The 12,356-nt window shown below is 46.3% G+C and overlaps 1 protein-coding gene across 1 annotated transcript in view; it reads left to right on the forward strand.

The window, feature by feature from the left end:
• GSR (glutathione reductase) overlaps positions 1–12,356 on the forward strand; it is a 67,230-nt gene that overhangs the window by 30,819 nt on the left and 24,055 nt on the right. The window contains exons 5-6 of the mRNA XM_011944537.1: positions 5,041–5,188; positions 7,838–7,892. Of these exons, the coding sequence (XP_011799927.1) occupies positions 5,041–5,188; positions 7,838–7,892 (203 nt within the window). The remainder of the gene's footprint in view (positions 1–5,040; positions 5,189–7,837; positions 7,893–12,356) is intronic.

The following is a 12,356-nucleotide window of genomic DNA, read 5'->3' on the forward strand; positions in this document are numbered from 1 at the left end:
TTTTTGCATTTTTTAATAGAGACAGGGTTTCATCATGTTGGCCAGGCTGGTCTTGAACTCCTGACCTTAGGTGATCTGCCCACCTTGTCCTCTCAAAGTGCTGAGATTACAGGCGTGAGCCACCGCGCCTGGCCCTATTTTATTTTTAATGACCAAGTCTCTATCTGTCGCCAGGCTGGATTACAGTGGTGCAATCATAGCTCACTGCAGCCTCCAAATCCTGGGCTCCTCCCGCCTCAGTCTCCTTAGTAGCTAGGACTATAGGCACGCACCACCACACCTGGCTAATTTTTAAAATATTTTGTAGAGATTTCTTACTATGTTGCCTAGGCTGGTCTTTAAACTCCTGCCTTAGCCTCCCAAAGTGTTGGGATTATAGGCATGAGCCACTGTGCCTGGCCTCTTACTTTTTCTCTTATTGAAATTGACCTGTCAGAGCAGAAGCCTCTGACCCAGCTGGCCAGTCTCTTCTGCAGAGAGAGGGTGGCGTGTGCCACAGCTGGTATACCAGGCCTCACCTAATGGCTGCACCTTGAGTAGATCTGGCCTGGCACTTAGATTCAGAAGTCACATACGAGAGACTTTGTGCACCAGTGTGGCAGTTTATTAATTAAAAAGAGGAGTGCCATCTAGCTGAAAACCTGCCATTGTGTGTTTTTTTGTTTTTTTGTTTGTTTTATGAGAGAGTTTCTCTAGTCACCCAGGCTGGAATGCAAGAGCACAATCTCAGCTCAGTGCAACCTCTGCCTCCCGCCAGGTTCAAGCAATTCTCCTGCCTCAGCCTCCCAAGTAGCTGGGATTACAGGCATGCACCACCACGCCTAGCTAATTTTTGTATTTTTAGTAGAAACAGGATTTCATCATGTTGGCCAGGGGTCTCGAACTCCTGATCTCAAGTGATCTGCCCACCTCGGCCTCCCAAAGTGCTGAGGTTACAGGCATGAGCTACTGTGCCCGGCCAAACCTGCCATTGTTTATTTGCCTAGAGTAAGACCTCCTTAAGAGACCAAATTAGGATTCAGAAGGTTGTTTTTTTGAATGACATCTGATCAAGAAAACTGGACAGAGGTGTGTTTGCTTCTAGCAACTGTATGTCATCCTTCACTATCCTGATGGTCTCCCCCCTAGTGCTGGGATGTGACACCTTTCCCACCAGGACCACGTGGGTGCCATTCACAACCTGTGCATCACTTAACTCTCCTTTTTCTTGACAATATCTTTCCACCACCCTTCATTTGTCTTTGTGGTCTCACTTTGCTGTTTCTAAGATTTCTTAGGTTTTGTTTGTTTGTTTGTTTGTTTGTGAAACAGGATCTTGCTCTCTCCCCCAGGCTGGAATGCAGTTGTATGATTTCAGCTCACTGCGACCTCTGCCTCCCAGGTTCAAGCAATTCTTGTGCCTCAGCCTCCTGAGTAGCTGGGACTATAGGCGCATGCCCCCACACCTGCCTAACTTTTTTTGTACTTTTAGTAGACATAGGGTTTCACCATGTTGGCCAGCTGGTCTCGAACTCCTAACCTTAAGTGATCCGCCTGCATCAGCCTCCCAAAGTGCTGGGATGATGGGTGAGCAACCAGCCTTGGCCCTCTTAGGTTATATTTAGATCAGAAACTTTTTTTTTTTGAGACAGAGTTTTGCTGTGTTGCCCAGGCTGGAGTGCAGTGGCATGATCTCAGCTCATTACAGCCTGGACCTCCCAGGCTCAAGTGATCCTCCTGCCTTGGCCTTCCGACATGCTGGGATTATAGGCATCAGCCACTACACCTGGCTTAGATCAGTAGATTCTTGACGATAATTGGGCCACTGTGATCTCAGTAGCAGCATATTTATAAACCAGTTTTTAGGACAAGCTTCATAGGTAGCTAACTGTATGCAGTTTTATATTCTTATTCATTGGGTTTATTTTTTGGAGGGTGATCTTTTCCAACCTTGATCCACAATCCAGGGGGAAAAATATTTAGAGGCCTGCAGTCCTTATGCACAGGAGATTTTAAGACTGCGTATAGGGTAACACTGGCAGTACTAAAACACACCAAGTTTTTTATTTTTTATTTATTTACTTATTTTTTGTTTATTTTTATTTTTTGAGATGGAGTCTCGCTCTGTTGCCCAGGCTGGAGTGCAGTGGCTGGATCTCGGCTTACTGCAAGCTCCGCCTCCCGGGTTGATGCCATTCTCCTGCCTCAGCCTCCCGAGTAGCTGGGACTATAGGTGCCCACCACCTCGCCCGGCTAGTTTTTTTTTTTGTATTTTTTAGTAGAGACGGGGTTTCACCATGTTAGCCAGGATGGTCTCAATCTCCTGACCTGGTGATCTGCCCGTCTCAACCTCCCAAAGTGCTGGGATTACAGGCTTGAGCCAATGCGCCCGGCCCCAAATTTTTTATTTTGTTTTAATTATTTTTTTGAAGTCAGGATCTCACTCTCTTGCCCAGACTGGAGGGCACTGGCATGATGACAGCTTACGGTAGCCTTAATCTCCCAGGCTCAAGCAATCCTCCCACCTCAGCCCCCTGAGTAGCTTGGACTATAAGCACTGTCCCACCACACCCTACTACTTTTAAAACATTTTTGTAGAGGCTGGGCGTGGTGGCTCACGCCTGTAGTCACAGCACTTTGGGAGGCTGAGGTGAGCGGATCACGAGGTCAGGAGATGGAGACCATTCTGGCTAACACGGTGAAACCCCGTCTCTACCAAAAATACAAAAATTAGCTGGGTGTGGTGGCCTGTAGTCCCAGCTACTCGGAAGGCTGAGGAAGGAGAATGGCGTGAACCCTGGAGGCGGAGCTTGCAGTGAGCTGAGATTGCACCACTGCACTCCAACCTGGGCGAAAGTGTGAGACTCCATCACCAAAAAAAAAATTTTTTTTTTTTTTTTTTTTGTAGAGATGAAGTCTTGCTATGTTGCCCACACTGATCTTAAACTCCTGGTCTCAAGCAACCCTTCTGCCGTGTCCTCCCAAAGTATGGGGATTATAGGCATAAACCACTGCATCTGACCTTTTTTTTTTTTTTAATGGAGCTAGCTGAAATACTTTTGCAAAAGAGGTAGGAAAATTATTCAGGAACCAGCATTTTGTAATACTTAGAAATCTTGGTGTGTGCTATAGCTTATGGTGATGTTATGGGGAAGGAATTACTTACAGTTGACCCAGAAATTCTATATTGCAAAGGAAACTTTCTATCTAATGTCCTAGAAAATGAAAGTAAAAATCTCACTGCTTCCTCCTCTGAACTAGTGTCTGTCCTATTGCCATGTGAGCCATACTCCTTTTCGTCTAGCATTGCGGAGGACGTCATTACGACCTGAGGGAATGGTGTCCTGGAGGCCTGTGGGTTTTGTCTTTGACCTTGATTCAGCTTGATTAAGCCTGGCACCTGCAGGAACAGGCCTGGAGGGTGCAGGGAAAGGAGAAGATAACTCAATCCAGAATCAAGCATGTTCCATAATGTTAAAGCATTCCACTTTGTAATCATGCTTACATGGTTCCATTATTCTTGTAAGTTGACCACATTTGCATGCCCCTGCATGTATGGTGGCTGGCAGAAGCATGCCAGCACCCCCTAAGTGAAGGCCTTGGTGCAGAGGATTCCAGTAAGAGCACATCCAAAAGTAAGAGTCTGAGTTCTCCCCGTCTCCAGCATAGAACTTCCGTGTCATGTACTTTTGTGGTATTTTTCCCATTTAACAAAAGCACAAGCATTGAGTTTCACTCCCTTGGCCAGAGTATTCCTGTCTTGGTCTTGCCTCTGCTCATTTCAGCTTTATCCTGTTGTCTTTCTCAGCCTTCTGTCTCTCCTCCAGACACACCAGTCTTTTTGAGAGAGAGTCTTGGCTCTGTCGCCCAGGCTGGAGTGCAGTGGCGCAATCTCGGCTCACTGCAACCTCTGCCTCCCAGGTTCGAGGGATTCTTGTGCTTCAGCCTCCTGAGCAGCTGGGATTACAGGTGCCCACCACCACTCCTGGCTAATTTTTATATTTTTAGTAGAGACGGGGTTTCTCCTTGTTGGTCACGCTGGTCTTGAACTCCCGACCTCAGGTGATCCGCCTGCCTCGGCCTCCCAAAGTGCTGGAATTACAGGTGTGAGCCACCACGCCCAGCGCAGACACACCATTCTGTAATGTGTTCACATTGCACATAAGGAACTTTCACCTTCAATTCTTGGGGGCAAAGATGTCATCTTTCTTACGGGGGTGCCTCACATATACTTTTTTGTCTCTGGGTTTCGGCCCAAGGTAGCACTTGTATTTCTTCTTCTTTCTCCTCCTCCTCCTCCTCCCCCTCCCCCTCCTTCTCCTCCTCCACCCTTCACTTCCTCCCTCCTTCTCCTCCCCCTCCTTTTCCCCTCCCCTCCTCTTCCCTCCTCAATCTCCACTTCTCCTCCTCCTCCTTCTCCTCCTTTTCTTCCTCTTTTCCTCCTCCTTCTTTCTCCTAATTTCTTTCTTCTAACTTCTTTCTTCTTTCTTCCACCTCCTCCTCCTCCTTCCTTCCCCTCCTCCTCTTCCCTCCTTCCTTCTTCTTCTTCCTTCTCCTCCTCCTCCTTTCACTTTGTCATCCAGGCTGGAATGCAGTGGCGCCGTCTCAGCTCACTGCAGCCTCAACCTCCCAGATGCAAGCAATCCTCCTGCCTCAGCCCCTCAAAGAGCTGGGACTACAGGTGTGCAGCACCATGCCTGGCTGGTTTTTGTATTTTTAGTAGAGACTGGGTTTTGACATGTTTCTCAGGCTGGTCTCAAATTCCTCAGCTCAAGCTATCCACCCACCTCTGCCTCCCAAAGTGCTAGGACTACAGGTTTAAGCCACTGTGCCCAGCCTATTTCATCTTACTGTATACTTCCAGCATCTAATGGCAACCCCCTTCCTAAGTATTGGTTGCCAGTTAGGAGTTCTACAGAAACTTGAACAATGGAGAATTGTGTTGGCATCAGCAAACCAAGAATCAAAATGTTCAGTAGATAAATGAAAGTGCTGATAAGTTGCAGCAAGTGTCTTTGTTTTTATTCTAAGAACAGGCTAATGTCATGATTCCTTCTCTAGTCCCATATAGAAATCATCCGTGGCCATGCAGCATTCACGAGTGATCCCAAGCCCACGATAGAGGTCAGTGGGAAAAAGTACACCGCCCCTCACATCCTGATCGCCACAGGTGGTGTGCCCTCCATCCCTCATGAGAGCCAGATCCCGGGTGAGTCATACAGCAGGTACTCATTAACAGCAGTCAGGAGTTTACCGTTGCTTTCAACCTGACAAGCCATGCCAGGGCATCTGCCTAAACCAGTTCTCTCTTTGGAGCCAGGCCATGGGAGAAGGTCTCTGCAGAACCTAACTCCAGTTGGCCTAGTGGTAGCTTATGATGTAGTCACCCAGGCTGGAGTGCAGTGGCACGATCTTGGCTCACTGCTACCTCCACCTGGGTTCAAGTGATTCTCCTGCCTCAGCCTCCTGAGTAGCTGGGACTATAGGCACGCCACCACCACACCTGGCTAATTTTGGTATTTTTAGTAGAGACGGCGTTTCATCATGTTGGTCAGGCTGGTCTTGAACTCCTGACCTCAGATGATCTGTCCAGCTTGGCCTCCCAAAGTGCTGGGATTGGCCGTGCCTGGCCAAGAGATTTCATTTGGCCCCAGGCTCAGACATATTGTAGGTAACAGAGGGAGAGAAATCAATGAAAGCCTCATTCTTTCCTTCTCAGCTTAGCATACATTGTTTCCAGCCTCAGTTTGTCAGATGGGTTGTTATTTATAAGACACGTGATAATCTATTGTTTTGTTCCAGAGAGAGAAATCTTCTAAGGATGTAGCTTAAGTAGCTAAGTAAGATTTTATATGCATATTTTCTCTTTTAAGTAGGGAATTATAGAAGATTAAAGCTGTAAGGAATCTCAGAGATGGTCATAACTGCTTTTGCATTTTATTATTTATTTATTTATTTATTTATTTATTTTGAGACGGAGTCTGGCTTTGTCACCAAGGCTGGAGTGCAGTGGTACAATCTAGGCTCACTGCAACCTCCACCTCCCAGGTTCGCGCCATTCTCCTGCCTCAGCCTCCCGAGTAGCTGGGATTACAGGTATCTGCCACCACGCCCAGCTAATTTATGTATTTTAGTAGAGACAAGAGTTTCACCATGTTGGTCGTGTGGGTCTTAAACTCCTGACCTCAAGTGATCCGCCCACCTCAGCCTCCCAGAGTGCTGGGATTACAGGCGTGAGCCACTGTGCCCAGCCTATTATTTTATTTTATATTACTTTATTTTTTTGAGACAGGGTTACTTGCTCTGTTGTCCAGGCTGGAGTGCGGTGGTGCAATCACAGCTCACTAAGGCCTTGACCAGGAGATTTAGATGGGAGATTGCTCAAGTGATCTCTTTCTTTCTTCCCAGCTAGATTGTAAGGACTTTGTGGATGGTGAATATAGTTTATACATCTTTTGAATTCTCCATGGATTGGCTTCATAAGATCCATTATCAGCGTGAATTTTTTTTTTTTTTTTTTTTTGAGACAGAGTCTAGCTCTGCCACCCAGGCTAGAGTGCAGTGGCGCAGTCTCCACTCATCTGGAACCTCTGCCTCCTGGGTTTAAGTGATTCTCTTGCCTCAGCCTCAGTAGCTGGTATTACAGGCATGTGTCATCATGTCCAGCTAATTTTTTTTGTATTTTTAGTAGAGGTGGGGTTTTGCCACATTGTCCAGGCTGATCTCAAACTCCTGACCTGAAGTGATCCGCCCACCTCGGCCTCCCAAAGTGCTGGGATTACAGGTGTGAGCCACTGCACCCAGCCTAATATATTTAATAACTGATGAGAAATGAGGGTAGGGGGCCTACTGAGAGAATGAATCAGCCGTTGACAGCTGAAGGCTTTGTCTGCATTATTGGGGGCAGGTGGTAACTGAAGTGGTAAACTGGAGAGAGATACAGGTTGGAAAATAAAATTAAGGTTCAGTTCTAAATAGACTAAGTTTGAAGCCAATGTAAAATTGTGTGGCGAGATAATTAGAATCATGGAACTGCAACCTGGGAAGAAAGTCAAACCTGGAATAATGCATTTGGAAGTCCTGCAAGATAGGACCTGCTATCCTATATCCAAAGGTTTCAATCTCCTTTTCACTACATGTTTATTTCACTATATGGGTTGTACCTCTTGTAATTCAATGTATATACCATATAGGTTGAAACCTTTGAAAGAATAAGCAGAGAGGAAAGGGCCACATCTTTTTTTTTTTTTTTTTTTTTTTTTTAATGAGACGAAATCTTGTTCTGTTCCCAGGCTGGAGTGCAGTGGCACCATCTCGGCTCACTGCAACCTCTGCCTCCCAGGTTCAAGTGATTCTCCTGCCTCAGTCTCCCGAGTAGCTGGGACTACAGGTGTGTGCCACCATGCCCAGCTCATTTTTAATTTTTGTATTTTTAGTAGAGACGGGGTCTCACCACGTTGGCCAGGCCACATAGATTTTGAACTACATAGAAATGTGTCTTTTCAGGCAGGAACGGTGGCTCACGCCTGTAATGAGCTAAGCCCCAGGGTTCCTCCTGCCCTTGGGGTGGGAGGGTGAACAGATCCAGCAGAGTCTGTTCATGACTGCTGAGATCTTCATTCTTCAGAGAAATGTAAAAGTTATTTAGCCATCATGGCTTCTGTTTCTAGAGAGAAAATAAAAATGTTGACTTAGGAAGGATTTGGTTGGCAGCTTTCCAAGCAGAGGCTTTAACAAAACTTGTCAAAACGGAGACTATGTTGGCTGTGAAAGTGTTTGGTTTTTGCATAAAATGTTGTGATTATTTTGCAAGAGAAAGAGCAGTCTTGTGTGATCTATGTTGCCTTTTTCTACATAGGTGCCAGCTTAGGAATAACCAGCGATGGATTTTTTCAACTGGAAGAATTGCCTAGGTAAGCCGACCTGACCTGACTTCAGTGACTCATTCTTCCTTAGTGTCTCCTGGTGGCTTTTCTTTGTCCTCTCCTCCCAAGCATTTAATGTAGGCCTTTCCTGAATTCCATCCTCTTACCATGACCTTGTATATCTCATTCCTAGAACTCCTCAGTAGATCCCCCAAATCTTTCATGCTTTCAATCAGAGGCCAAAGTCAAATGTAGAGTAATTTGAAGACTGCATAACAGAGTCCTAAAACTGTCTTCTTTCTTCAACTTGATACAGCATCAATTAAGAATATGTCTAAAGGAGCTTGTATTTTAGAATAGAATAGCTGGTTTTGGCCAGATGTGGTGACTCACGGCTGTAATCCCAGCACTTTGGGAAGCTGAAGCGAGCAGGTCATCTGAGGTCAGGAGCTTGAGACCAGCCTGGACAACCTGGTGAAACCCCATCTCTACTAAAACTGAAAATTAGCTGGGCGTGGTGGTGCGGGCCTGTAGTCTCAGCTACTCGGGAAGCTGAGGTAGCAGAATCACTTGAATTCTCAAAGCAGAGGTTGCAGTGAGACAAGATCACACCAAGAAAGAAAGAGAGAAAGAGAGAGTGCGCCACCACACCCAGCTAATTTTGTATTTTTGGTAGAGATGGGGTTTCTCCATGTTGGTCAGGCTGGTCTCGAACTCCTGACTTCAGGTGATCTGCCCGCCTCAGCCTCCCAAAGTGCTGGAATTACAGGTGTGAGCCACCACGCCCAGCCAGATTTTCTTTTCATGAAAAAACATTAATTTTTTTTTAGAGACAGGGTCTTCTTCCGTTGCCCAGGCAGGAGTGCAGTGGTGCCATCATGGCTTGCGGTAGCCTTGAGATTTTGGGCTCAAGCAGTCCTTTCACCTCAGCCTCCTGAGTAGCTGGGACTCCAAACATGCACCACCATACCTGGTTAACTTTTTAATTTGAATTTTTGTAGAGGTGGGGTCTCGTTCTGTTGTCCAGGCTGGTCTAGAATTCCTGGCCTCAAGCAATGCTCCCACTTTGGCCTCCCAAAGCAGTACAAATACAAGCATGGGCCACCGTGCTGAATGGATTCAGATTCATAGAGAGGGGAAAAAGATCATGAGAAAGTTTGTTTCTCTGATTTGAAATTGCTGCACATTGCAGGCTTTCTAGTTTAGAGGGATCCTCCTGTCACTTGTGAGAAGAGGTGATGCCTGGAAACAGGTGGAGGGACCCAACGTGTTGGTGCAGGGTCTGGCCTTCATTCATCTTCTGAGTGGCACTCACTGTGGAGTTTGCATTGCTCAACTCTTCTGCTCCCTCAGGGGCTGTGCTAATGCAGTTTGAGGTCCTAATCCTATGCTTTCAGAAAGTCTTTTAGGGAGAGTGACTAATAGTCCATGAGCCTGTCTTCACTTTGAATCACCCAGAGTCATGGACAGTTCAGACAGCACGAGGCAGTTCAGAAAGGACCAGGGAGCCGCTTTGCAGTTCCATAGGGTGGTGAAAAAGGCCCTTGAAGATACTCAGACCAGGGAGGCTTCTGACTTGGAGGAGTTCTAAGAAAAGCATACAATCTTTTTCAGTTTGCTATCAGGTCGTAGAAATGTGTTAGAGAACAGCCTTCCTTCCCTGTGATCCACCCTGCATTGTTTGATTTTTAGGGTTGAATAACATGACATATGTGAGGATGTAGTGAGACATGCAGTCATGACTCATTATGTTTGGATAATGTAATTTCATTCCGGACTCACCCTCAAAGAAGTTTCATTATAGATAGTTGTTCATTAGCGATTTTAAATAATTACATTTATGCATGTCATCAACAAAAGGCTCTGAAACACAAGAAAATGAATTTACAATGGATATGTGATTTTTCAAGTCTACTTTATCTTTGTTACGGTGTTGGTGAATAAGTAAATAATTGGGCAAATAAGTAAATAATGTAGAGAAGATAGCATGATTTAGTTTTTGCGCTGAGGGGCTTCTGGTTGGATGGAGCATGAACACCGTGGAATACTGTGGCATGAGTAGTCCTGGGGCCGTATTGAGGTAAAGAGAAATCTTTTAGGGATTGAGCCGCCTGAAAGATCAGTTCCAGAAGCCAGGCACAGTGGCTTATGCCTGTATTCCCAGCACTTTGGGAGGCCTGAGGCGAGCGAATTGCTTGAGCCCAGGAGTTTGAAACCAGCCTGGGCAACACAGCACAACCTGATCTCTGCAAAAAAAATACAAAAATTAGCTGGGCGTGGTGGCATGTGCTGGTAGTCTCAGCTGCTTGAGAGGCTCAGGCTGGAGGATCACTTGAGCCCAGGAGTTTGAGACCAGCTTGGGCAACACAGCACAACCCGATCTCTGCAAAAAAATATAAAATTGGCTGGGCATGGTGGCATGTGCTGGTAGTCTCAGCTGCTTGGGAGGCTCAGGCTGGAGGATCACTTGAGCCCAGGAGTTTGAGACCAGCCTGGGCAACACAGGGAGATACTGTCTCTACACAGAACTTTTTTAAGGCAGAGTTTCACTGTTGTTGTCCAGGCTGGAGTGCAATGGCATGATTTCGGGCCCATTGCAACCTCCACCTCCCAGGTTCAAGTGATTCTCCTGCCTTAGCCTCCCTAGCAGCTGAGATTACAGGTGTGTGCCACCAGGCCCAGCTAATTTTGTATTTTTAGTAGAGATGGGGTTTTACCATGTTGGTCACGCTGGTCTCAAACTCCTGACCTCAGGTGATCCACCCACCTTGGCCTCCCAAAGTACTGGGATTACAGGCATGAGCCACTGTGCCCAGCCTCTACACACAAATTTTAAAATTAAAGAAGAAATTCCACACCCAGGTACGGTGGCTCGTGCCTGTAATCCCAGCACTTTGGGAGGCTGAGGCAGGCAGATCACTTAAGGTCAGGAGTTTGAGACCAGCCTGGTCAACGTGGTGAAACCCTATCTCTACTAAAATACAAAAATTAGCCAGCCACAGTGATGTGCGCCTGTAATCCTAACTACTCAGGAGGTTAAGGTACGAGAGTCACTTGAATCCGGGAGGCGGAGGTTGATGTGAACTGAGATCACGCTACTGCACACCAGCCTGGGCAGTGCAGCAAGACTCTGTCTCAAAAAAAAAAAAAGGGCCGAGCACAGTGACTCGTGGTGGCTCACGCCTGTAATCCCAATACTTCAGGAGGCCGAGGCAGGTGGATCACCTGAGATCAGGAATTCGAGACCAGCCTGACCGACATGGAGAAACCCCATCTCTACTAAAAATACAAAATTAGCCAGGCATGGTTGACGCATGCCTGTAATCCCAGCTACTCAGGAGGCTGAGGCAGAAAAGTCGCTTGAACCCGGGATGTGGAGGTTGCAGTGAGTGGAGATTGCACCATTGCACTCCATCCTGGGCAACAAGAGCGAAACTCCGTCTAAGAAAAAAAACAAAATTCCTCAAGGATGGGGGCCATTGTTCATCCAGTATAGTGCAAAGCTTAGCTCAAAGTAGAATGTACATAATAAATGTTTGGGGAAGAAAGAGAAGACAGAGGAAATAAGGAGGGAAAATTCAGAGAAAGGAAAAGAGGTCAACACATTGTTAGGAAGGAGGGAGTGGAAATAGATAAAGAGCGATTTCACAGGTTTTGAACCACATAGAAATTTGTCTTTTTAGGCCAGGCGCATTGCCTCATGCCTGTAATCCCAACACTTTGGGATGCCGAGGTGGGCGGATCACTTGAGGCCAGGAATTTGAGACCAGCCTGGCCAACATGAAAAAAATCTCATCTTTACTAAAAATGCAAAAATTAGCTGAACATACTGGTGAACACCTGTAGTCCCAGCTACTCGGGAGACTGAGGCAGGAGAATCACTTGAACCCCAGAGGTGGAGGTTGTAGTGAGCCAATATCATGCCACTGCACTCCAGCCTGGGTGACAGAGCGACACTCTTAAAAAACAAAAAAAAGGAGAAAATTGGTCTTTTCTTATTGTGCATTGCAGGATGAGAGAGTCATCACTTCTAACCTGTAGCCATTTGGGTTCTTACTTTATAATCCATCCTGACCTTAAGCCCTCAGAACTCCGAATACCTTGCCTATGGGAGGTATTAAAGAACGGTTTCCTTCGTCTCTGATTAGCACTGTAGCAATGGTAGAGGTCGGTGTTTGAAACTTTAGAAGACTCCAGTCCCTGATGGGACAGCTCCAGCCGAAGGTATTTATAGCCTGGGCTGTAGTATGGAAGTCAACATTATTGCTCTAGGGCAGGACCAGAGCTTCTCCGCCAGCCTTAGCCTTTTCAGACCTTCATTCAAGCATTTATCTAATGCTTAAGATTATTTTATATATTTTTATTTTTTATATTATTTTTTGTTTTTAAAATTGTTTTAAATCTTTAAAAAATAAGACGGGGCCGGGCGCAGTGGCTCAAGCCTGTAATCCCAGCACTTTGGGAGGCCGAGACGGGCGGATCACGAGGTCAGGAGATCGAGACCATCCTGGC

Source organism: Colobus angolensis, unplaced genomic scaffold (genome assembly GCF_000951035.1).
Source record: "Colobus angolensis palliatus isolate OR3802 unplaced genomic scaffold, Cang.pa_1.0 Scaffold233, whole genome shotgun sequence".
NCBI lineage: Eukaryota > Metazoa > Chordata > Mammalia > Primates > Cercopithecidae > Colobus > Colobus angolensis.